Source organism: Pelobates fuscus, chromosome 4 (assembly GCF_036172605.1).
Source record: "Pelobates fuscus isolate aPelFus1 chromosome 4, aPelFus1.pri, whole genome shotgun sequence".
Lineage (NCBI taxonomy): Eukaryota > Metazoa > Chordata > Amphibia > Anura > Pelobatidae > Pelobates > Pelobates fuscus.
The window spans coordinates 54,346,062-54,373,591 of NC_086320.1; the positions used below are offsets into that span (position 1 = coordinate 54,346,062).

The window sequence follows — 27,530 nt, forward strand, 5'->3', positions numbered from 1 at the left end:
GGCCCTGGCTGGCTCAATCCTGTTTGACTGACTTCCTCGTCTCAGCGCGCTCACTGCTCTCTCTCACCGTCTCCACACCCGATTCCCGCCCGCAGCGACACCCGATTCCCGCCCGCGCTCCGCCTGAGCTTATGGCCAGAGAAGCCGCCGCCATTTCTGCTTTGGGTTACCACACCACTCTTTAAAAATTCCGCCTAAAAAGAGAAGACGATTCCCCAAATCCTTTGGGCCGTTAACTCACGTGAGTACCGCACCGAGCGCGCACAGTGGTAATGGTGGCCCGGGGGGGAGGGAGATGGTAAATCGCCTCAGACTGCTCACCGAGGGAGCAACATGGCGGCGGCCTGGCTGGGATATCCCCCCTGTGACTGGGCGGGGGAGAGCGCCACGCTGTGGAGACCGCAGCGCACAACCTCCCGAGAATGGGAGCCGGTGGGGTTATATGGGACCGGCCCGCACGGGCCAGCGGAGGAGAGCAGGCTGTGACAGGTCACGTGGGGTCTGCATAGAATGGGGGGAGGGAGGAGGGGCCAAACTGGCGGGAGATTCAAAGTGTAGTGTGCTGAACTACAACTCCCTCGGTGCTTCACCGTTCTAATGGCTCAGAGAGCATTCTGGGAGTTGTAGTTCTATTTATAGGGTATCTGTGGTGTTTGATTCCTCCTTTATAGGAGAAGGAGGGGGGTGTTCTTGCATTGAATCTGCTGGGGTTTGACATTGGATGTTACAACTTTCAAGGCTTAGAAGTAACCAAATTGGTCATAAAAATGTAAACATGGTATCAGCTAACTCATTGTTTATTACAGGGGTCCTCAAACTCCAGCCTTCCTCCAGCCTTTGGGGGGGGGGGGGGGGGGGGGGGGGCTTGAGTTTGAGGACCCCTGGTTTATTGCATATAATGTGCATGTTTTGTGAATTCCCCACAGCTTGAGGTTATCTTTGAGAAAGTCTTATAGAAGTCAATATAAAGTGGTTCTTTAATAAGAGAAACCACGATGAATACAGTGGTTTTCTACAGATGTACTTCCAGTGTAAGCTGCCAGGGCGTTTACAGATGTTCTGACAAATGTTTGGTTGGTTGAATGTTTTTTTAGTCCTGCCTTCCTGTGCTAAATTTGAAGTTGATCATATGGATTGTGGACTATCTCGCTGGATGAGAGCTGTCTTTTGACACCGTCACTCACTAGTGTGCAGACATGGTTTGCTAATGAGGAACTATGGACATCAGATTTAGCATTTAATTTAACACGACCGTGCTGGAGTGTAAAGTTTGTTTTTACATTGAAAAGCCTGCAGGAACATAATGTTGCAGTGGTTCTGATGACTATAGTGTCACTTTAATGTTTTTTTTTTTTTAATTGCGTATACTGATTTCACATTTTGGGAAAATGTACCTTATTTGGCTGAGCAGACATTTTTGTCAAGACTCTTCTGTGGTCAAGTTTTGTCCAGTCTAATTCGTGGTCTGCTGCAGTTTCACACACATTACAGTGGATTCCGACATGACATAAGTACTGAAAAAACAATGTTTTAAACAAGGCGTGAAAATATTATGACAGTTGTTATTTGAATTCATAAATAGGTTGACAGTACACTGGTACAGCGCTATGTTGACTTATGGCAAATAACTATTACAGCTATATGTTTTGGTGCTTTGTGTAGTTCATTAAACCTCTTGGTTGACTTTCAGTTTTGAGTTATAGTTCAGTATCTGTGTCATTTGTGCTGCTCGTTCTTGGAGCAGGTGTATCATATTAATTGGGTCTTAGGCAGCTACCCACAATAATTTTCATTACTGCGGAGAAAGACTGAGGAATATATCACTGAGCTAGTTTTACAATAGGTTTTGCCAGCTTTGCCATGTATAACTGTTTCCTTCAAAGATGTATTGGTGGTTACCCATGTATGTCCTCTTTCCTCCTCACTCCCATGGAAACCTCATATAATGACCATAATTCTTTTACTTTCTGACACGTACACTTAGAATTGCTAAATACAATCCTCAACAGTACAAACTTACAATACTTGTTTGTCTGCGTCTGACCAGTTTTTGTCCTATCCCAGATATCTTTCCAAAGAGTAGAACAAATGTAGGGCAATGTTTAAATGTTAGCCAGTTCCTGTAGGGTCCAGTTCTTGATTTTGCCAGAATTGCCACGTAATATGGGTCAGTTGGGTAGAATTCCAAGTTTTAAATGGACAGCATTCACTGTGGGAGCAGTGGAACGTTCTTACTAGTTAATTAGGTTTTTATTTTGAGTCATTACTTCAGAACTTGGTCCCAACATTGTTACTTTTATATATTCTCCAAAATACATCAACGTATGCAAGCATTTTCCTTCTATTAATGCGACACTATATGCACCAAATCAACTTTAGCTTAATTAAGCGATTTCGGTGTATAGCTAAAGCCCCTTTAATGCCCATTTAGCATGTTCACAATACAAATGCGATCTCATATACTGTACATCTGTAGCAGGTCATGTACCCTTTTATCATCTAATTTTTGTCTACATAGATAATCTGTAAGTCAATGAAAAGATGTGCTTTCAGATTAGTTCTAAATTTGTGAATAAACTATTCAACAAATTGAACTTTGTCAGTGTCCTGTGTCAGAGGATCTAGTGTTGACAAAGTACTGCTAGTTATAAATACAGGGTTTCCTTAATATTGTTTGGATCTAATAGCAACTATGTATGGTAGTGTAATTATCTTAGTCCTTACTGCGGTGGAATGTTGGCAAGCATTGCAAATTTTCTGTCATTGAACTATTTGAGCTACATACGTTTTAAATGACACATCTAGCATAGCTAATGGTAGTTGGTTTATACGTGGCTGTAAAACCTGTTAATGAATGGGTTATGATTTTGAATGCTTGTGTACTTCGTACACCAATCAAATGGTACGCTGTTCCTTTCGCTTCCATTTAAATACTATACCACTCGCCATGCTGTCTTTACTGCACTGCTTCTAGATTGCCATCCCTACCTTTAAATAGCAGTGACAGGTCTACTTACCACTGCAAATATTAAAATATATAAGCTTTCTTTATTGCTAATGAAAGATAAGAAGTCTGCTTATGGAAGAGAGCTTTATCACTCTTCCTAAACAATGCTGAAAAATCTTCTCTTCAGTTATGGCTTATGTGGTATCATTTGTTACTGTTACATTTTTTTGAAAGAAGGTAAAGTTTTGGTAGTCTTGCCTTTGCATACTGATATATTAGCATTCATTTTTGGTTCATGAGCCCGTATATTTTAGAACTAGTTATCTGATGTTTAACAGATGCATTGTCTTTTGTATTGCCCTACTTTAAAAATGGTCTAGACATGGTTGCAACAGGTTTACGAACAGGTAGTGCACATTTCATCGACTGGTTTAATGCCTCTTCCAGACACTAAAGAGCTTATGATGCATACAGAAAGCTGACCGTGTGTTACCTTTCCTGCGTCAAAGAGCAGTTACTAAATTCAGTTTAGCTTTTATCGGACATATGCAGCCTTTTTACTGGCAAAGATTAAGGAAATAAAGTCTCCTTTTAATGTATTACTATGCGGAAGTGTTTTCTGTAGCACAACCTGATACACATTGATAGTGTTCAGGATTTAACAGATCTCAGACTGCTAAGATTTTATTCTCCCCCTGCTGGGTTAACTCCACAGTAGTTAGATTAAGGTAGCCATTTGAAAGTTTCTTGGAACTAGACGGTCATTTGTCAGTGGCCACTTGAGATATTTACTTTCTTGGCAGACAAAGGGTTAGTCGCACTGTAGCCCATACAGGACGATCCACCCAAGTCATGCCCTGATTTGGCGCCGTCTATCCTTTTGACAGATCCTATTCTTGTATCTTTGTGCCTGCTGGTTTTAGTGCTAGAGTGCAGATGGAGGGAATGCTGGGTGGAGTGAGGGTTTTCCTGTGTGGACCAGCCCAAATGAGCAATTTTTTTTTGTGCCATTAAATGAACAATGCATAATGATTACTTATTATGATTGCTTTCACTCTTATTTGATGGTCAGGGATTAAGCTGTGAATCGTACCAACCCACGGTTTTCTACAGGTCTAGAGTGACGCCTCAATGTAAATGTCTCTTGTTATAATACATATAACTTCTTGATTATTGTTTTTTAGAATCTTGCACATATATTGTTTATTATTTGAAGCAGTTAAGTGGTGATTTATGGGCACATATGCATTTTTTGTAACTGTGCTATGTGATGCAAAGTAATTATAAAAAAAAACTTTACCAGGGTGAGTTACTTGGTTGTGAAGTTTGACATATAGATGTTGATGGAGCTTTGAAATCCATGTTCAAGTAATATACTAAGCTTTATAGTATCATAGGTTATACCCATTTGTGTTAACTGAATAAGATATTGCCAGGTAGGAGTGTTAATAATTTGTTTCCTCATTTGTGCGGTATAAAATGTCTTAAAATAGAACTTGGAATTTTTTACTAAGATTCTGTCTTTAATTACTGTGATGCCTGTACGATTATTCTGTGTGCTATTTAGGGGACAATATTTCTTATTGGTAGCTGAGGTACTCTCAAGTCCTTTCTTACTCACAAAGAAATGTAATCTTTCCATTGCTGGCTGGTTTTTGCTGCTTGTCGATTGCCTAGCCTTAGACTCACCGCAGATATATTTGTGTATTCTCAAGAGATGTGGGCAAACCATAGTTTCTCTTGAGCTTCTACCTTTGCAAAGCTTTGCCTTTCTGATCTGAAAAGACCTTGTCAGAAATAGATGTCAGACATCTAGACTTAACGTGCTATTCAAAGCGCATGTTTTGCAGAAGTGTACCTTTTCTGCATTTCAAATATACTTGTGGTATGTTCTCTTGTTTATTACATTGAGTACTATTTTAGCCACAGGTAGCTGTTTGCTTAACTATTTGTTTCAATGTAATGCCCATTCAGCACTCAAAGTAATAGCATGTATAAATTAAATGGATTGATCAGCTTCTTAGCTCAGATATTTGAGTGACTGAAGGGAGCAAAGCTTTCATCTATGTGTTTGCAAGCCTTAAATGAGTAATTGTTCTGCTTTCTGCAAACAGAAGCTAATGTTGCAGTAAGCATTGTGTCCTTAAACTTTTCACTTGAAAGCAGTTACCATTCAATAAATAACTAAAAGCATGAGATCTTGTCTGTCAGGTTTAAGAAACAAATCTGAATGAGAAGCAAATACATTTTGTAGGCGCATCATTTCACATAAAATGTTGACATTTTCAGAATTGTCCCATGTGGACTTTAAGGGTAATATAAGATGGGCCACCATTCACCATTTTATTTGGTTCCTCCATCAAAGATGGAATATTAAATTGACATATATTTGGCAACTTGTGTTACTATATGCGAATGCATTCCCTACAATATACACCCAGGTATTTCATTTTTTTCAGTGGCAATGTGCCAGTTCAGTTATTTAAAATATTTTACAGATGCTAAATGTACATGACTCATGATTTTACCATAGAGCAGCTTGCAAACATGTGCCACATAGTTAAGATATGTGGGTCTTAATTGACATTTAAGCATATGTCTGAGTCATTGGTTGATTACTTCACAATTTGTAAATTATATAGGAGATTATATACACACACACCACTGATGTCTATGGAGGAGACTGTGGGAGCCTCCATAGACAGTGTCTGAATTCCACAGCTGTCATTTGTGAAGGCTTCTGGGATTTAAAAAACAGCAGAGCTCAGGCTAGTCCATAAGAAAAAATACTCCTTTCTAATGTTATCTTTTGTTTGAATTTGTATTTTAGTGCAATTCCAATGCGATCTTGACCAGTAGATCTGCTTCAAACACTTGATATCCGTTAATTTCTTCTAAAAATATAATCTTTCATGTATGTAATGCTTTTGTCATTTGCCAGTTCCATTGAAATATATACAGCGAAGGCTTGTGACTTCTAGCTTTGCTGTAGTTTAGCTAGGAAGATTGGTGAGTTCATTAAGTGTCTTGCAGTGGCCTTGGCAAAGTCTGTACATTTTGAAGCTTGCAAAGCCAGAATTTTGACAGTGTTCAATTCACACAGTGTGTATCAGAGGCCAGCACATAGATTTATGCATAACCTGTGAGCCGATGCTGTAATGTTCCCATAGGTCAGTGTCCTTATGTTCCCATTCACAGGTAAACACATGCTTTTTGGTTTGAAGAGCATCAAGGTGAACTGAAATGCCTTTAGTGGCTTCCATAGATCACAGAATTATACCTTTATGGAAAGTTCTGTATTGCAGAGTAAAACCTATTTTACTTGCTCAATTCCTCAATGGGATTGGAAATGTTTCTTTATGAATGGTGCACTGTCCCTCTGTACACAATCATGGTTTGTATGACCACATTCCAAGAAGAGTTTCAGGTGTTCTGGAAGGAATATGTAGCCATGCACCTTGTTAAGTTCTTTATAATGTTTGTGTTCCTCCATTTTGTTCATCCACTGTATAAATAATCATGGGTTTGTTGAACTCCTTTTCCATCTAAATCACTGATGTTTACTTCCCCATTTCTTTTCAGGGCGGATTTTCTTTCAAGGCATACAACTATCCAACAGGACTAGGAAAAGCACTCTATAGAGAGCAGTTTGACTTCAACGCGGAGCCGCCTTGGCAGCCTAGCTGATGATAGGAGGTTCCATCTCCTAACTTGCCCATGTAAGTGTTTCTGTTAAACCTAGATAGGCTATACATATTTATTGTGATGTCTCCACTGATTCTTTTAAAGTAAATTATGTGAATTTTTAGGCCGATAGCCAATAGCTTACGAAATTCTGTACATTTACTGTATTGTTTTTTTTGCAAATATTTTTTTTTTTTATTAAGTGGTAAATGCACAAAATATACATGCCAGTCAGATTTCTTTTATGTTTTTGAGTATATTTATGTGTGCATAGTAGATGCAGTGAGAGTATTTGATTAGTAAATGCAGTGTGTGGGTAGTGGATTCAGTGTTTGTGTAGTGGATGCAGTGTGTGCGTGTAAATATGTGCAGTGGGAACTCCCCTCCTCACCACCCCTTACTTGTCTCTTGGTGCCCCCTACCCCAGTGTTCCTTTTCCCTTCCCTCCCCTGTACCTTAGTGTCCTCCCTTGATGTTCCTCTCTTCACCCCCTTTCTCTGTCCCATAGTGTTCATAGCCCCCTTTCTCTGTCCCATAGTGTTCATAGCCCCCTTTCTCTGTCCCATAGTGTTCATAGCCCCCTTTCTCTGTCCCATAGTGTTCATAGCCCCCTTTCTCTGTCCCATAGTGTTCATAGCCCCCTTTCTCTGTCCCATAGTGTTCATAGCCCCCTTTCTCTGTCTCATAGTGTTCATAGCCCCCTTTCTCTGTCTCATAGTGTTCATAGCCCCCTTTCTCTGTCCCATAGTGTTCAGATCCCCCCTTCCCTGTCCCACAGTGTTCAGAGCCCCCCTTCCCTGTCCCACAGTGTTCAGAGCCCCCCTTCTCTGTCCCACAGTGTTCAGAGCCCCCCTTCCCTGTCCCACAGTGTTCAGAGCCCCCCTTCCCTGTCCCACAGTGTTCAGAGCCCCCCTTCCCTGTCCCACAGTGTTCAGAGCCCCCCTTCCCTGTCCCACAGTGTTCAGAGCCCCCCTTCCCTGTCCCACAGTGTTCAGAGCCCCCCTTCCCTGTCCCACAGTGTTCAGAGCCCCCCTTCCCTGTCCCACAGTGTTCAGAGCCCCCCTTCCCTGTCCCACAGTGTTCAGAGCCCCCCTTCCCTGTCCCACAGTGTTCAGAGCCCCCCTTCCCTGTCCCACAGTGTTCAGAGCCCCCCTTCCCTGTCCCACAGTGTTCAGAGCCCCCCTTCCCTGTCCCACAGTGTTCAGAGCCCCCCTTCCCTGTCCCACAGTGTTCAGAGCCCCCCTTCCCTGTCCCACAGTGTTCAGAGCCCCCCTTCCCTGACCCACAGTGTTCAGAGCCCCCCTTCCCTGACCCACAGTGTTCAGAGCCCCCCTTCCCTGACCCACAGTGTTCAGTGCCCCCCTTCCCTGACCCACAGTGTTCAGTGCCCCCCTTCCCTGACCCACAGTGTTCAGTGCCCCCCTTCCCTGACCCACAGTGTTCAGTGCCCCCCTTCCCTGACCCACAGTGTTCAGTGCCCCCCTTCCCTGACCCACAGTGTTCAGTGCCCCCCTTCCCTGTCCCACAGTGTTCAGAGCCCCCCTTCCCTGTCCCACAGTGTTCAGAGCCCCCCTTCCCTGTCCCACAGTGTTCAGAGCCCCCCTTCCCTGTCCCACAGTGTTCAGAGCCCCCCTTCCCTGTCCCACAGTGTTCAGAGCCCCCCTTCCCTGTCCCACAGTGTTCAGAGCCCCCCTTCCCTGTCCCACAGTGTTCAGAGCCCCCCTTCCCTGTCCCACAGTGTTCAGAGCCCCCCTTCCCTGTCCCACAGTGTGTTCCTTACCACCCCCCCTGAAAATGACGGTTTTCCACCAGCCCTTCATGATTAGCCTTCCTATGTTACCCACTATTCTACCTGATTGTGCTCCAGTCACTCCTACTTGGCTATTCTCTTCATCTGATCTCTGCTGTTGCACATATTTACGGCATGTCTCTCATATCTACTGTAAATGAGCTCTCACGTTCATCTATTTTTCCTGAAACATTCTGTAACCGAATTAATGCATCTTTTTTTTTCCAAGTTTTTTTTGAACTTTAGAATAGTAGCTGTAACTGCATGGGTACCACAACTGATAAATAATACATAGCTCGAATGTAGTTTGGGGCGGGAGGGGGTAATTATCAAGTATCCAGTGTTTGACATTTAACATCCAGGGTATATTTGCAACCTACGTGATAGTGTGCTAAACATTGCATGCTACTTCAAACAAATCTCCTTATCCAATGTGTGCCTATTAGGGCAGTGTCTCCCCCCCTCCACATTCGCACAGACAGGGTTATTTACTAAAGTGAGAATTGAAAGAGCATTTCATATTTAAGGCCATAGCAGCTGAACCGAAGGTATATGTATGTGTGTGTGTATGTATAATATATATATATATATATATATATATATATATATATATATATATATAGCACCAAAGAACAGCTGCTCTCACCGGTCTTGTAAAAGTTAAACATTTATTAAACAAAGTTAAAAGAGACCAACGTTTCAGTCCCAGCTCGGGACTTTCCTCAGGGTAACAGAACAGTATTTAACTTACTCGCATAACAGACAATATATAGGTTGTAAGTAATTAGATAAAACTCACCCAGGTGCAGTGAACGTCTAACAGCCGTGTGACGGAGCACTTCCGGGTATGTGCGCGCATACAACATTGAACTCCGCCCCTTTACGTGCACGTGATGCGTGCTGAATTCATAAGACTGTGTGAGGTTGCTAAGCAACCATCCGTGCCTAAATACTGCGATCTTAGAACTGGTGAAGTGTGTGATTTAAACAAGGTGATATAGAGAGATTATATATGTGTACATAGCACTTGAAACGTGCATGTTCTGCTATAATGCAGTGATATTCATTCAAATGTGCATAAGATGCTAAAGGTGCATGCTATACTAGTATGGTTAAACCATAAATGGTGTCTATGACACGAAGTGTGATATAAAGTGCAATGAAAAAACACCCAAGCTGTACAAATATACAGTGAAGTACTAGTTCCAAAAATAAGGTAAATTAAATGTGATGATGCAGTGTGATTCATAACATACTGTACATACAAAACATAGATGCCAGAGCGGTAATACTAAAAAGCACACATAGATATATACAAAACAATATAGTACAAGCTATTGGAGATCAGATAAATGAATAGTATGGGATATTCTCATTAAGCCCTTTCGGTGTCAAAGTGCCCAACTGGTGTATCCAAAATGCTTCCTTTTGGAGCAGCATCCGTCCTCTATTGCCACCCCTCTTTGGACAGGGTATGTGGTCTATACTCACAAATTTGAGTGAGGATAATGGATGTCCCTTCTCCAAAAAATGTTTGGCTACTGGTTTGTCAGATTGGCCATCAAGATAGGCCAGCCTGATACTAGACCGCTGGCCTCGAATGCGCTCACATATAGGGGTTTCGTTTTTTCCCACGTAATAAAGTCCACAGGGACACATGAGTTTGTAAATGACAAAAGGTGTTTTACATGAAATAGTGTACCTAATGTCATATGTTTTATTGGTGTGAGGATGAATGTTTTGAATGGAATCATGTGTCCGCAGGTTACGCACCCCAGGCAGCGTATACAGCCACGTGTATTACTCTTTAACCCCTTAACGACGAGTGACGGACGAGGTCCGTCACACGGGGGAATGCGTTAATGACGAGTGACGGACCTCGTCCGTCACGCGTTAAAATTAACGCCGCGATCGCGGGGTTAATGCTGTTGCTGGGTCCCTCCGAGTCAGGGGCAGACCGGCAGCAGCAAATCCGGATATCCCAGCCCATGTGATCGCTGTGATAGCCAGTCACAGCGGTCACAATGCTGCTGGGATATCTGATCCGCCTCCCTCCACCTCGTGTGGGTTTGTGAAGTGGAGAGAGACGGATCGGTGCTACATTGTGTCCCTGATTTATTGCAGTTATATACTTAAGTATAAAATTCACTTTTGTGGAGTTAAAAAAAAAATTAACCCTTTCCCTGCTGCTTGATCACTGCTAGCAGTGATCAATATACAGGTCACAGTACTTTACTGTGATCTATTTTTTTTTTTTTTACTTTCAAGGGTTAATTTTTAGGTTTTTTTTAACCCTAAGGGGTTAAATTTTATTATTTGATTTTATTAATTTGTGATTTAGTTATTTTGGTGGGTGGAATTTAGTGGGAATTAGGGTATAAAAAAAAAATAAATTTTTTTTTTTTGTTAGAGTTTTGTTAGCTGTGTTAGCTGTATTAACAATGTTTAGAAAGTATAGCGCGGAGGAGGCTTATGCCCTGTTAGCGGCAGACTCAGAGGCGACTGACCCTGCCTCAGAGAGTGAAGCAGGGAGTGACGCAGGGGATGCAGGGGACATGGACTATGTGCCAGATACTGCAGGACCATCAGGAGAAATCGACGATTCCCCTAATGCTGACCATGGCGCAGATGACTGGGTACCCCCTAATAATTTTTCCCCAGACATCCCAGTGTTTACAGGCAATCCTGGCATACAGGCGGACCTGTCTGCCTATAGTGCGCTGGATGTTATGCAGCTGTTCTTGGGGGATGAGATTTTTGGGGAGATAGTCACCCAGACTAATCTCTATGCGGAGCAATATCTGGCACGCAATCCAGACTCTCTTATCTCTAGGAAAGAGAGATGGTACCCAACCAGTGTGCCAGAATTTAAACAATTCTGGGCACTGACCATGTTAATGGGGCTAATTAAAAAGCCCACAATTAGGATTTATTGGGCTAAACATCCTATTTGCAATACTCCTATTTTTGCCGAGACAATGACAAGGGAAAGATATGAAGACATACTAAGATTTATGCACTTTAGTGATAACAACAAGTGCCCCCCAAAAGGTGATCCGCAGTATGATCTTCTTTACAAACTACGCCCTTTAATTGCCCACTTTAACCGTAAATTTGCCGCTATATATACCCCCAATAAAAACATTTCCATTGACGAGTCCCTAATGAAGTTTAAGGGAAGACTGGGGTTTAGACAATATATCCCATCCAAAAGATCCCGATATGGGATCAAATTTTATAAACTATGTGAAAGTGGCAGTGGCTACGTATACACCTTCCGTGTATACGAAGGAAGGGATAGCCACCTTGATCCCCCAGGTTGCCCAGATACAGTAGGGACAAGTGGAAAAATTGTCTGGGACTTAATAATGCCACTACTTAATAAAGGTTATCATCTATACATCGATAACTTTTATAATAGCATCCCACTGTTACAAATGTTGTATTGCTTCGAGACCGTGGCCTGTGGCACTATTCGGAAGAGTCGCACAGGTTTCCCAAAGGCTCTAGCGAACAAAAAAATGAAAAGGGGGGAAACAGCAGCTCTCTGCCAGAATGAACTGCTGGCACTCAAGTACAGGGATAAAAAGGATGTTTTCATCTTAACCACCATCCATGGTGAAAACACTCGGAGGGTCGCAGTTCGTGGCAGAGACGAATATAAACGGGTGCCAGTCTGCATAAGGCAATATAATCGGCATATGGGGGGCGTTGACCTGTCCGATCAACTGATGCAGCCATATTTGATCATGAGAAAGACCAGGGCATGGTATAAAAAAGTGGGCATATACCTTTTGCAGATGGCAATCCACAATGCCTTTGTTATTTTTAAAAAGGCAAATGCTGGGCTGAAAAGCACTTTTCTTTCTTTCCAGTTTGAGCTAATTTCTAAGCTGCTAGAATGCCACACAAGGAGACCATCAGTGGAGCCTAGCAGAAGAATGGAGGCAGGTCACTTCTGCTTTAAGATTCCACCAACCCCTAAAAAACAAAACCCCCAGAAAAGGTGCAGGGTGTGTTACAAGAGGGGCGTAAGAGTTGAGACCAGCTATTACTGCCCTGATTGCCCCTCTCAGCCCGGCCTATGTATTGGCCATTGTTTTAAAATTTTTCACACCCAGGCCGAATAAGTAGACCAGTTTTGGGGTGTGATTTTTGGTTACCGAATCTTGGCTTTGTCTACCGTTTATCTTGTCTTCTCTGATCCTTGACCTCGGCTTGTCCTATCGTTGTTCCGTTTCTCTTTACTCCTTTGACCTCGGCTTGTACCTTGACAATTCTCTGCTTGTATAGCCCGGCCATTCTAAGGACCGGTATTACAAGTTTCTCTCTCTGTGTTCTCTCTCTTTGTGGTCTGTCTGTGTTTTGGTTTCGGAATCCATGACAGCTTTGCCCGGGACGCAGATAACTGTGTACTACCCCCGGATAAGTTTACCCCAACTATTCTGTATATGGGGGTATCATTGCACTAAGATGACATAGCTGAGCAACATATTAGGTGTTATACTGCCGTAGCACACATAAGGATAGCAAAATATACAGTAACATCTCCAAGTGTGTGTCAAAAAGGCAGAAAAAATGCTAATTGCAACTAGACTTGGTACAAACTAACAAAAAAATGATCCTACACTAAGGTTTAGAATATACCTTTTGAAATACCCTGGGGTGTCTACTTTAAGAAATGGTAGGCCTTTGTGGGGTAGTTTGAATTTAATACCTGCTAAGATGCTTGGAAATTGCACATAGGCCCAGCGTCAAAATTCAAAGTTCGGTAAAAACTGATATGGCTTGGTCTCCTATATGGCACTGTAGCTTCACAAAATAGTCCCAAAGACATACAATAGGGGTGTCATTTTACTCAGAAGACTTAGCTGAACATAATTTGGGGGGTATGAACTTAGTGGCACATGTGAAATATACAAAATGCCCAGCACAAATGCAATCCATATGTAAAAAACGCACAAAATAATTTTATACCACATACTTTGGCATCTATTGGTGAAAAAATGGGGGCATGTTAAGGCACAATATGCACCTTATGAGATACCCTGGAGTGTCTACTTTTACAAATGGTAGGCCTTTGTGGGGTTTTTTTGAACAGTCAAACTGTTATAATACCCCAAATGGAAGCATAGGCTCATTAAATCCGTCTCTCAAAATTCTACTGTGAGTACAGAAAAGGACAGGTCTCCTTTATGGCACTGTAGCTTCACGAACTAGTGCCAAAGACATACAATGGGGGTGTCCTTTTACTCAGAAGACTTAGCTGAACATAATTTGGGGGGTTTGAACTTAGTGGCACATGTGAAATATACAAAATGCCCAGCACAAATGCAATCCATATGTAAAAAATGCACAAAATTATTTTTTACCACATACTTTGGCATGTATTGGTAAAAAAATGGGGGCATGTTAAGGCACAATATGCACCTTATGAGATACCCTGGAGTGTCTACTTTTACAAATGGTAGGCCTTTGGGTTTTTTTTTCGAACAGACAGACTGTTATAATACCCCAAATGGAAGCATAGGCTCATTAAATCCGTCTCTCAAAATTCTACTGTGAATACTGAAAAGGACAGGTCTCCTATATGGCACTGTAGCTTCACGAAATAGTGCCAAAGACATACAATGGGGGTACCGTTGTACTCAGCAGAAGTAACTGAACACATAATAAAACTTTGTACAGGAATAGCACACACCAACTTTACAAAATACACATGAGAAGTTCTTTGTTATAAGTTTGTGTGCGAAAACCCCCAAAAAACACAATTTTACTCCAATATTTAGCAGAGGTTGGCGGTAAAATGGCTACGTAGAAAGTGTCAAAACAACCTTAGGTAAATAGCCTGGGGTGTCTACTTTATATAAATATATACTTTTGTGTGGCAATTTTGTTTTCTTTTATGGCTATTAGGCTTACAAGACAAACATACCAAATTCTAAAATCGCTCCACATAAGTGTATTTTACTCCTTGTGCTTTGTGACCTGTAACTACCAAAAAAAACTGAAAATCCCAGACACATTATATATTCTGTAATTCAGAACAACTAAATGAATTTATTTTTATTTACTTTCCTTAACCTGCACTAATTATGTACACATTATTATGGCAAAAACTGTAAAAAAACACACACAAAAATTCATTTTTTTGCATATTTCTGTATTTTTTTAATAATAAATAAGCATTTATATATATGTGTTACATCAAATTAAAGCCCTTTCTGTCCTTTAAAAAACGGTATATAATATGTGTCGGTGCAATGAATAAGTAAAAAGCAAATTGCAGTTGAACGCAAATAGCAAAAAATGCAAAAAATGCCGTTGTCATTAAGTGAAAGACAAGCTTCTGAAGCTCTGTCCTTAAGGGGTTAAAGTCTTGGTGTAACTGTCCACAGGATCTGTGTGTACCAACATATCCGTAGGTTCCGGTTTCTTCTGTAACAGATCATGGGCGGTTCTTTAAAGATCTTGGGCAGTGAGTCATCCGTGGATATCATTTTCCAATTATCTTTGATTAATGCTGTTACCTTGTCAGCTGAGTTGTGGAATGTCATAGGGAACACCATACGAAGTGAAGAATTAGCCTTAGCCTGATTCGGGGCTAACCTGGCCTGAATGAGTGCCTCTTGTAACACTCGACCTTTATATCCTCTATTCACAAACTTTTGGGTCATCGATTCCAATTGTAACTCTGCTTTGGATGCATTGGAGTTATTCCGTATAACTCTGATATTGTGCCTTGGGTATAGATTTTTTCAAGGCACTTGGATGTGCACTCTGTGCACGCAGCAGGGTATTGCGGTCTGTCGGTTTAGAAAACAGTGTGCATTCAATCCCATTTAATCCATATGATAGCTCCAAATCTAAGTATTGAACTGAGTTTTTACTGACGTTGGACGTGAACCTAATCAGTGTAGGTAACTGGTTCAAAGCATCTATCATGTGTTGTGCCTCTATTGCTGTGCCATTCCAGATTATAAGGAGATCTATGTAGCGATAGTATCCTGTGATGAATCTTGCATAAGGGGTTAATATGTATTGTATTTCATACATATACATGTATGCATTAGCATATCTTGGTGCTACTGCCGAGCCCATGGATGTTCCCGCTGTCTGTAGATACCATTGCTCTTCAAATCTGAAGTAGTTGTTGTGCAGTATGAAAGATAATAACTCCAATACAAATTCAATAGGAGGACCTCGATACCATGGTGAGTTACACAGCACTTGACGCATAGCTTCTACCCCATCTATGTGGGGGATAATGGTATATAAGTTGGAAACATCCATGGTGATAAAAACCGGTGCTGTTTCTTGGAAGTCCAAAGATTTAAGGTTATTCAGTAAAGACTGTGTGTCTTTAACACAGGTATATAGAGCCTCAACAGGTTTTTTTTACAGATAAAATCAAGCCACTGTGCAATGGGTTCCAATACACCATCAATGGCTGAAACTATTGGTCTACCCGGTGGTCTCTGAGCATTCTTGTGTATGTTCGGGATGCTGTATATCACCGGAGTGCGGGGGTAAGATTTATTCAAAAAATGATATAATTCTATGTCGATGTATCCAGCTCTTAAAGACATGAGGACTATACCGCCTCCCTTATCCGCGTGGCGGATCACTATTGTGGGATCTTTGGACAAATCTCGTAGTAGATGTCGTTACTGGTAATATTGTGATGTTGTCTAAACTCCCGTGAAAAAAGATCCTGAGACATCCTTGCTGTAGAAGATAAGAATGTTTTAATCGTGTGCTTAGTACTGTGAGGGTCAAATGTAGATTTGGTCTTGAATCTACCTGTTCCAATATCTGCTGTTAAAGGTTTCTCTTTCTCTATATTCTGGAAATACTCTTTCAGTCTCATTTGTCTTCCAAATTTAAACAATTCAGTGCTCCATTTGAATGAATTAGGACCACATGTAGGTATGAAGGACAGTCCTTTACTTAAAGTGGTCATTTCGGTTGTGCTGAGCTGTCTCTGTGAGAGGTTGAAGATAGGGTTTATCTCCTGAATGGCGGTTTGCCCTTGAGAACTGTGTTTGGTCTTCAGACCTCTCCTGATCCTATGTCGTCTTTGCCTCGGAGTCTGCTTCTGGTCACTGTCCCAGTTCCCGTTGTTCCTAAAAAAGGAGTAGGGTCTGTTGGTATATTAGGGCGTACCACTCTCTTCCTAAACCTTCTGGAGTCCAAGCTAAGGCACCCGGCATAGTGGAATTCAACTTAAGCGTGAGTGCTGGGGAATTTGGATATATATGTATATGTGTATGTGTGTGTGTATATATATATATATATATATATATATATATATATATATATATATATATATATATATATATATATATATGTGTATATGTGTATATATACATGTACACATACCAAAAATATCTTCATGGCTCCTAGGTTCTAGGGAAAGTTGACGGCAAGCCCCATTACTATTTTTGTTCATAGTGTAATTTCCCAAACGTGGTGCATGTGTGCTGTAACGTTTTTTTATAACCATTGTTTGGGTTTATAAACATTCTGTCTAGTCACAATACATTTTTAGTCATGCGCTTGGTCTTAATTGCTGATGTATCCTAGAAGCCTTTTGAATGCTATGAATAATAATGAAAACGGTGGCACGTTTTAAATAGAACACAGGGTGTGTCAATTAACTATTGTTTTTGGTCGACGTGCAGACATTCGGGTTGAGGCTTGATATTATCAATTATAATTGACTTTGTAATAGTCCCTAAACTTGGAAAGTAGGATGTGCAATTAAGTTTGTGTCTAATGCAAGCTTCATACGGATAGTGGTACCACAATTCCAGCCAAGGGGCAGGCAAACCCTTGTCAAAACACTGGAAGAGACTTTATAAGATCCGAACTGCTGCTGAATTAGTACATGCTGTCGGAGTTAAAACACTGACTTTTAATGCTGCTCCCATCATATGGGTATGTATCGAAACCTACTTCATACAACTCTGTAATTACTTGGCCGTTTTAGCATGCTCTGGTCTTTCAGAGACCTATTAGTATTTTGTAATTTCGATGTATTTTTTTTTTTATCTGATTCTATATATCTAAAGTAATCCCTGAGTTCTTATTTAAGTTGCTCATTCACAGTAACTAAATTTTAAAATAGGAGATTGGGACTGAAGTACCTATGGGAGAGGTGATTTCCATCTGATACTGCTTTAGCGCAAATCACTTCTGACTCTTGCAAAACTGTGTGATGCTTGTGAAACACATTTCATGGACTTTTTTTTTTTTTGAGGATTGAAAGCAAATATATTCTTCCCTTTACCGTTCAGTTAGTTCTTAGCTGTTATCTTGCCTGCTCTCCCTTGGATTATTTCTCTGTTTAGCATATTATTATTGGACAGTAACTGATTTGTACAGATGATAAAAGATCATGTCAATGATATATGGGGATGTACTTTGGAGAAGATTCCAAGCAGGGCTACTTGGCATGTTACTGGGCCTTGCATAAAGGCAGAGCTGGAATGGGGAGGCAAGTAGTTTACATTAGTATTTTTATATTTAACAATTAAATATATCTTGGCACTGTGATATTGATTAATGTGAACCTGTGAGCATACCTTTACTTTAGAAACCCTGGCAAGACAGTTTCTTTTTAGAGACATCATTTCTGAAATTGTAGTCAACCAAATAGCAAAGTAAAACTGGGTATTGATTGTGCGATCAATGTGTACATTCTACACTGCTAGAGAAGAGTCAGAGCCCTCATGCAGTAGTAACGGGAAGAAGAGAAACCAATACAACATTTCTGCTCTCCTCATTTGCATTCTGTGCCCAGCTTTTTTGTATTATATTTAGTGGTGTCATTTCCACTTAAGTGACAGTTTTTTGCTTTAAATCTGGAATATGAAGCTTCTAATTGTTTTTATTTGCAGATAAGCAAACACTATACATATCACGTGCCTTATAGTCTAACTGCACATATGCAATGTAATGAATGCATAACACTCATTAGCAGTAATACTATTTTTTCCTTCTACAGTTTGTTGCATATTTAGGACCCAAAAAAATCGTTGACCCCCTTATTTGGCATTTCTTGGTTTATGATTGTTGGCTTTGCGGAATACGGCTGAGATGAAAGGATTTATTGAAGATGCGAATTACTCCATTTGCCTACTGGATGACACGGCAACACCTAGAGATGCCATTGATAATTACATCACGGAGCATACCCTGGTGAGTTTAATGGAGGGCTGTTAAAGTACTCTCACACTACAGTCAGCCTATAATAGACTTTATTAAATTAACTTTCTATCATTTCACTTGCATATTAAGATATGGTACTTTAAAAAGGTTAAAAGCTTTCAAAACCTCTTGTATGTTGAACCTTGACAAGTCCTTGTTTTACACATGTTTTCATATAATTATTGCCCATGTTGTGCCAGGTTTCAATTTAACAGATAACAGCAGTTCGCAAGGCAGTTAGTAGCTAACTTACTATAGCGATACATTATATATTTCTATGATAGTGTTACTGCCATGCCCTAATACCCAACCTGCACTGCCGTTCCCTCTCTGATTTAGTTTGCCCTGCTTAGTGACACATCTTCAAGCATCGCAATCCTCTGTAATGATGATGGTTTCCCTGCCAGCATATCGATGTCAGCATCTTACACTCAGAAAATAGGTGAGAAATTCCTGCTGAGGGAGAAGTAGCATAGTAATAGGAAGCAGACCCGTCACCTTTGGTATAGTTCTCTTTTCAGCTCTGGCCATCATACAGGTCTAATGCCGACCAAAACTTTAAAGGCCATTAAATTGAAATCATTACATTTGCTATTAGAAGGTAAGATTTGCTCTAATTCAAGCACAGGTTGTGTATACCATAAGCACACTTAAAATCCTTTTTGATAACGTGGGTGTGAATATGGCATGTTCGTATTAATTGGTTATAAATATTTTGTGTTTACAGACAGGAAAAAATGCTTTCTTTGTCGCTGACCTTGGAAAGATTGTCAAGAAACACATTGAATGGCAAAACACCATGGGGCGTATTAAGCCATTTTACACTGTTAGGTGTAACTCTTCTCCAGCTGTGCTTGAAATCTTATCAGCTCTTGGAATTGGATTTTCATGTGCCAATAAAGTGAGTAAATTCTATTTTATTCTTATTGCTTTATGCAGGGCTCTAGAATGCCATTAAATAATGAGGCTTTATATAGGGAAAATTATCAGATTTTTTTTTGTTTGTTTTTTAGTTACATGATTTATCTATGACAAGACCTCACTCGCTGTGAACGAACACTCAAAGCTTTCTTGGCTATCAGACAGATAGGAAGATGTAACATTATAAAAATGCTAAGTTTTTTTGTGTAAATAACACTGGATGCATATAAACAAAGAACATAACTGACAGTGCATAGAGTTCTCAAGTCATGTTCCCTTTAAGACTCCTTTGACTTTAGTCTTCTGATGCATATTTAACCCCTTAAGGACCAAATTTCTGGAATAAAAGGGAATCATGACATGTCACACATGTCATGTGTCCTTAATGGGTTAAATGCTTCTATTCTTTGAATTTAAGTACCTTACATCATTTTTACTTTTCAGAATGAAATGACGTTGGTGTATGACTTGGGCATCTCTATGGATAATGTTGTTTATGCTAATCCTTGCAAGCAAGCTTCTCAGATCAAGCATGCGGCTAAAATAGGAGTAACCATGATGACATGTGATAATGAAACAGAATTAAAGAAAATTGCACGAAACCATCCTTATGCGAAGTAAGTAGGCTTAAGATTTTATGAAAACTATTTTATTATAACTCTGGCCTATTGGGTGGTGGGGTGACAAAGTATTGCACTGGTACTGATAAATTCACTAGCATTCTACTTCAATATTGAAGTATTTTAGCATGTTTGCATGTATAGTTTATATATTTTTCTTAATGGACATGCATACATTTCTATGGTAATTTGTTTAAGACTCGAAGTACTAAGGGAAATTTCTTCCTGTATAATTTTACAAAGTGATATATATCCATGGAACAATTTCTCTAGAGGCAAGTTGTGAAGTATTTGATTTAGTATGTAATTTCCTGACTGTGTGCAGTTAATAAGTTACTAAATGTACAGGCAAACCACTTGAATATATTGTAAAACTATTTACATTTTAAATAGCAATGGTTGATTACAAATATGATCATGGGAGAAACCTGTGCATTTCACTGACTATAGTTTGAAGCTTTAGTATAGTTAATGCAGAAGAGAGTATGTTGGAAAGAGATTATACATGTTTTATGTATGTTGTGATTAGTCTTTAAACCATGTCAGGTGTGATTTCATAATTTTTTTCCCCCCATTTTTGTGATGTATAGGTCTGCAGTATCCTGCTCTAACAGGGCCGTGTATTTAGTCAAAATTTGAGTGTCTGGATTTGCTATCATAAGTTTTGGAAGATTTGGCAATAACTGTGGGACTCGTCTGTTTCAGATGTTGCTAAATAACATCTTTTGTTACAGCAACCTTCCAGCTATAATGACTAAAAGTGTATAGACATGGCTTGCTGTAATTCCATTTGTCCCTCTCTCTCAGCTCCACAGTTGTGGGCCCTAATTGCTAGTTTTCTCTCTATACAGGATTGTTTCTCACTAAGTTCTTGACTCTTCCAAGGATGGCACTCAAGCTCTGGCAACCTTATCAACATACTTCTGCAATACGTCATGTGCTGATGTAAACCAACTGTGCCCCAATCATCTTCCCCTTCTCTTAGGCTCTTACTTCATATTGCAACTGAAGGCATCAGTGAAGATGAAGAGATGAATATGATGATTGGCTCCACGCTGAAGAACTGCAGACATCTCTTGGAGTGTGCTAAGGAACTTAATGTTCAAGTCGTTGGAGTGAAGTGAGTAATCAGATTCATTTTGCCAGACTATTTAAAAGTGGGTCCCTTACCTCCAGGAATGATGTGTAACATTTTACTACACTACTGCCATTTTGACTGGGAAATAATTAAGCAATGTTCCATCAAAGTCTTGCGTGCAAATTTGCATTGGTTCTGTTTTGTCAAGCAGCTTTGCATAATGCAGGTAAGAATAAAATGTTTTGTGTGTAATTCATGCTATAGGTGACATTCTCTCCTGATCCAGTTCCGATCCTAAATGTTGACAGTTACAAGTTGAAAATTGTAATTGTGTTTTATAATTGTGACCACTAGGTGGTGCGCTTTCACTTTTAAGGGCTGCTTTGCTCTGACATTGCACATTGATGATCTGCGTTTGAAATAGTCTGCCTGTTTTTGTTTTTTTAAACTGGTGTTTGAAGTTTTAGTACACTGTGGCGGTCACTTGGCTTTTAGGTGTAGCCTCCATCATGCTCAGGACTTAAATCTTTCTATGGTTCAACAGGGAAAAAGGTTCTGTGAATAGTGTTAATTAAAAATGAAACATTTTTTCATTCTTTCTCTTTCCTCCCATGCGATGGTAAACGTTTTGTATATAAAGCTTAAATTCAAACAAAAGGCATTGCTATGTTTTGTTTTTGGAGTGAATGTAGATTCTACACAAACATTAATACAGCTTAATATTAAGCTTATAAAAGCTAAACACAGAACAGAAGGCACTGTTCATAAGGTAAACTGTTTTATATATTGATTTATCTTTTGACATACCTTTTTAACTTCACTTTTGATTGACATTTAGTCAAATGTTAATACTTGTTTTCCCCCCAGATTTCATGTTTCAAGCTCTTCCAAGGACCCACAAGCATACATGCATGCTTTATCTGATGCCAGATGTGTGTATGATATGGCGGTGAGTATAATAAGTGGTTACTTTTGAAGCTTGCTTGATGTGGATTTACTTTATTTCATTACCAGTTTTCAAATAACTGCTTTTGGTTTTGCTGCGATTTATAAAGTAGGGTCGTCACAATGTGTCTCTCTTGTAGGAAGAACTTGGCTTTAGAATGAACATACTGGACATTGGTGGAGGATTTTCAGGTGGTGAATTCCAGTTGGAAGAGGTATATTGTTCTTTGCTTTTGTTTATATCCAAATCATTGTAGCTTTTATAACTAACATGGATTCTGGTTTGGAGTTGTCTTCTCCCAAGTTTGTGTGAACTAAATGAGTGAATGTGTTCTCTTGTAGCGTTATCGTATTATCAGCCCTCTGCTGGATGCATACTTTCCTGAGGAAGCTGGGGTTAGAGTCATTGCAGAGCCTGGAAGCTACTATGTTTCATCTGCATTTACATTAGCAGTTAACATCATTGCAAAGAAAGTAGTTGAATATGATCATCTTTCTTCTGGAGGTACTAATTTACTTTGCTTACTCTGTTTTTGTTTTTTATACTCACATGGCCAACTTGTTCAATGTTAAGTAAATGAACAATGTATTTCCTGTCAGTGTGTTAACTAAATGCATATTACAACTTATTACCTGTTCAGAGTGATGATATTTCATTAAACATTTTCCTGATTGGTAGTGGAGATGCTCTTTAATATTTAATTTTTTGTTATATTATCTGCTGTGAAAACCTGTGCATGGTTATCTTTGTAACATGTATCCTCTAAAGCTTGGTTGTCATCTATTTTTTTCCCCTTCCTTTAGGCAAGCAAACAAGCAATCACCCAGCTTTTATATATTGCATGAATGATGGGGTCTATGGTTCTTTTGCAAGTAAATTGTCAGACAACTTACATACTGCTCCCACAGTGCACAAGGTAAGTTGATGCACAATCTGCTAATCTTGTCCGCGTGAAACAAATGTTATCTCCTAAAGCATTTTAAGGGACATAGTTGTGCATCCTCAAATGCAAAAGTTCCAAACGTGCTCTCCAAGTAGCCAAGTAGCAGTTTGTGCCTGTGCAATTCGCAATGTTAAAGCATAAAATTGCATGCTGTGATGGTCGTCGGTTGTATCTCTTGTTTCAACCAAGCTCCATGTGGGAATTCTCCAGACCACATGTTTATCACGAAAACAAGCAGCTGAGGATTAGAAGAAAATGCATGTTAAGTAAATTTGTAGCAGAGCTTATACATATTCACACCAGCATGGGGTGTGGGTGGAATGCGTGCTCAGTGGCTTAGGTATAAGTTAATTCGTGTTTCATTGCAGAGTGTGAAAGATATAATTTTCTTGAGCTACTTCAATTTAACAGTAAACCTGAAATACTGAGTTATTCTTCTCTGTCAGAGCAACTATATTGCCTTTGCAATGTTGCTGTTATTTCTCTGGTTAGTGTTTTGCACTTTGCTAGAGGAATATAGATCTGCAGTTGCATACTAACCAAGTTAGCATGTTAGTGTTGCAGCATAAGCATTATCCCTCTTTGTAAACTGGGAACGTGACTGTACTGGTTGGTAAGATGTAGGTGGAAGCAGGCGGTGGGTGTTAATGACCCCATGATGGCACTGTTGGCCTTGTACAAGTGAGTTTGTAGTTACTGCCAGTTAAAGCAAGGAAACATGTTTTCCTTTTATAATCATATGTTCATTGATTAAAGGGACACTCCAGGTACCCAGACTACATCTGCCCATTGTTGGGGTCTTGGTGCCAACTCCCACTACGCTTAACCCTGCAAGTGTAATTATTGCAGTTTTTATAAACTGCAATAATTACCGTGCAGTGTCAAGTCCTCCTCTAGTGGCTGTCTATCAGACAGCCACTAGAGGGACATCCATGTTCTTAAAACCTGAAAAGTGTTTATTAAACGGCGCTGGACGTTGATGTGGACCTCCAGCATTGCCAGAATCCCTGTATATTGAATAATGCTTCCCTATTGGGAGGCCTAATGCGCGTGCGCGCGGCCATTGCGGAGCCTGACGCGCTGGATTCAGGTAAGGCACAGAAGGGGTTTTAACCTCTTCAGCAACATGGGGTGGGGGGTGGGAGGGAGAGGGGCACTGCAGGGTTCTGCAGTGCCAGGAAAACTGAGCTTTACCTGGCAATGGACAGTCCCTTTAAGGAGATGTTAGAATAAATGGACATGTTTAACTTTTTTTTGGTCTAAACATTGTCTCTACATGAAGGTCCTAGGAAGTGCATAGACTAATAAAAGCTGTCAGTGTAGTTCACCCCTTTCCAATATACCAGCTGACTTTTTAAAATGTCTATTTGTTGCAGAAACACAAACAAGATGAGCCACTTTTTACTAGCAGCCTCTTGGGTCCATCTTATGACGAGCTTGATGTAATTGTGGATCATTGTCTTCTGCCCGAACTGAATGTTGGAGACTGGATAGTGTTTGAAAATATGGGATCTGGTACTCTGAATGAGCAATCTGTATTTACAGACTTTGGAAAGCCTTCCTTATATAACTTTATGTCCTTCAATGACTGGTAAGTTTTTTTTTTTGGTTTTTTTTCCTCTTTTCTTTGATCAAATTATCTTTTGTTACCACTTTTGAGACCTTTTAAAAGATAAAGATTGCATAGTTCAGACTTCAAAACATTCAGTTTACTGTTGCCAATTTTATCAGGACTAAGCTGTTTTGTTTTATGATCATGGTTTGCCTTTAAAATGTTAGATTTTTTTTTTTGGTTTTGTTTCTAGCATTTCCTCCTTAAAACTGAATTGTGTGCTTCAGAATGTTAATATTATTCCAGCCTTTTAACTTAAGTACATTTTGGTCCTTTTTTTTTTTTGCATTAGATTCTTCACTTGATAATTAAGTTTTATCAGAAAATGTAACTTTTAACAAGAATGTTCAACTTCAAGTGTGACTGCATTGGTGTGTGGAAAATTGCATAACCTTGTGAAATCTAGATCTTATTCATCCGAGACTTGATCCGCTTACATGTTTGGTCTGTCAAATTAAAATGGCTTTAACTCCTTCAGATGTCTTAGCATAGATTGTGAAGATGCTAGGGGGTGCAACTGAAGGTAGATACACTTACCACCCATGTCACTGCTGTATTCACACTCCCAAGGTCCACTATAGACTGTCAGTTGCAATCCACAAGATGATGCTGTATTTCCACAACTGTGGAAATCGACAAAACTTTAAAGCTAAAGATCTGCCTTTTGTAAACCTGGGATTTGAAGGCAAAGTAGTCTCTACTTGAATTTTTCACATCTTTGGAATTTCAGTAAAATTCCAATACAGATTAGTTTTGAATATTCCATCTTTATGAAATATTCAAGTAGTGTTGTCATGACAAAAGCAGTATTATGTCAACATATATTTCCTCTATGGACTTAATGATATATTAATTTTAGTGTTGAAACTGTAGTAAAATATGTATTTTTTGGATGTTTTATTGATAATGTGAAACAGGTTCCTGGTACATTTCAATCATATTTAATTTCCAAACTGCAAATAGATGTTTAAATGTAAAGAACACTGATGTACATCTTTTTAGTTGTATGATTCTTCAGCACCCCAAATTAGTAATCGACTGATATCATTTTTTTTTCCAGAGCCAATGCAGATACAGTTAATTGATAGTATTTCAGTCGGATTGCCGATAACTGATGCCAATACTCTATACATTTACGTTGTGTACATGTTTTGAGAAAATAACACAAATTATATGCAAATCTATCTGCATTGTCTGAAAATGCAGTGAGCAACCACACTCCTAAAACTGAAAGGCAGCCAGTTAATGTGAGGATCAGTAAGGGAGTATGAGTTTGCTGACAGAAGTCACACACAAATCAGTCATGCAGCCCAGTACATTCCAGTAGATTATTCAATGTCTCATCTCATTGCCTTCAGCTGAGCTCCGCATGCAGGGACTCACAGAAAGGGGTGACGTGAGGACACAACTTAGCGGCTATAGTTTCTGGATTCAAAAGACAGCATGTTGCGATAGAGGGGAGTAAGTTAGCGATAATGTCTATAAATTACAAGGCCGATACCAATTGGTGCAATGCCAAATATCTGCTCTAATAAATGGAGGAACCAATAATCAAACTGTCCCTACCCCAAATGCATAATAAAGAAAGGTGATTTACAAAAGTGTTTAAAAATTCCCAGCTTTGCAGTGTTGGCTTGATTTGGAAATCCCTTTCAGGGGACCTAGTTATATGCTGTATTTGTTAAGAAGTTCTGAATAAGCTGAAATTATTTCAGTATAAGCAATATTAAAAGAAAGTGTAGTTAAAATGGTCCTTATTTATGGGGGCCAGGGTTGGATTATTGCTACCCTTTGTTTCGGTCATAGACTGGTTAGCAACTCCCAATTAGTCATGTCTTGTATATGTCTATAGATCTTGAAGATTAGGTGGGATCAGTATTTATAATTTCTATTTTTCTTCCCTAAGGTATGAAATTCAGGATGCAGGGATTACATCTGAAACCTTGATGAAAAGCCTCTGTGTGCCTTGTTTTCAGTTTGGCGAAGACCACTTCTCCACAGCAGCTTAAATTACATTGCTCATTTTTAGACCTACAGGTACAAGTCTTTAGCTTGCCTGGTCAACATTCCGAAGAAAAACAAAAGGATCTTGAGTTTAACCTCCTATCAAAACTTGAAATTCAGTGAAAGCTATTTGGGACCAGGCAGAAACAGCTAAAATAAATAATTCACTGGGGCGAGCATTTGACATTGTGTCCACATTTTAAACATGCCAGCTTTACCATTCTCTGAGCAGTTCAAATAAAATATGCAACAAAATGGGTGACTTAGTTGAGATGGAAGCCATGACCTTGGGTTCCTTGTAACAGTTTACATAAGTACAGTTTTTATACTAAGGATTCCTGTTAGTCTTGTAAATTTATTGTCTCCTCCAGTATAATGTCTGTGCAAATAGAAGTGGAACTTAGTTTGTTTAGTGTCCATAGGATGTGTAAATTTGTGCTTTGACCAGTAGTTTAATAAATGTAAATTGCATCGTATTTTTTTTTAATTGTTTTCTTTTGTTTTTCTTTTGAACTGGAGTAACATTGTTTGATTGCAATAAACTTTTGTGTAGAAAATACTGCTTTATTTCATGGCTCATTTAAAATGAGACCTTGGGTTAGTTTTAAATGTGTAATGTGCATTGTGAAATGTAAATATTTTATACTGAACTTTTTATACAAATGTCAAGTCAGTTGCATTTGTCCAAGCCCAATTCAATATCTCAGATGCAAGACATTCTTTGATTTGACAAAATAATGTATGTTAATCATGTCAAGTTTGTCATACCCAATG

The 27,530-nt window shown here is 39.6% G+C and overlaps 1 protein-coding gene across 1 annotated transcript; it reads left to right on the forward strand.

Annotated features, from left to right (window-relative positions):
• Positions 1-27,232, forward strand: AZIN1 (antizyme inhibitor 1). Its single transcript, XM_063451182.1, has 12 exons — positions 1-241; positions 6,530-6,666; positions 18,430-18,623; positions 19,360-19,533; positions 19,998-20,170; positions 21,159-21,293; positions 22,119-22,200; positions 22,337-22,411; positions 22,539-22,701; positions 23,001-23,113; positions 24,517-24,731; positions 26,659-27,232. The coding sequence occupies exons 3-12, from the start codon at positions 18,522-18,524 to the stop codon at positions 26,759-26,761; spliced, it is 1,335 nt and encodes a 444-aa protein (XP_063307252.1). The 5' UTR covers positions 1-241; positions 6,530-6,666; positions 18,430-18,521; the 3' UTR covers positions 26,762-27,232.
• Positions 27,233-27,530: the final 298 nt, after the last annotated feature.

Coding starts and splice junctions, on each gene's coding strand:
- AZIN1 (XM_063451182.1), top strand. CDS start 18,522: ATGAAAGGATTTATTGAAGATGCGAATTACTCCATTTGCCTACTGGAT. Junction 18,624..19,359: donor ACATCACGGAGCATACCCTG/GTGAGTTTAATG, acceptor TTGTGTTTACAG/ACAGGAAAAAATGCTTTCTT. Junction 22,412..22,538: donor GTGAATTCCAGTTGGAAGAG/GTATATTGTTCT, acceptor GTTCTCTTGTAG/CGTTATCGTATTATCAGCCC.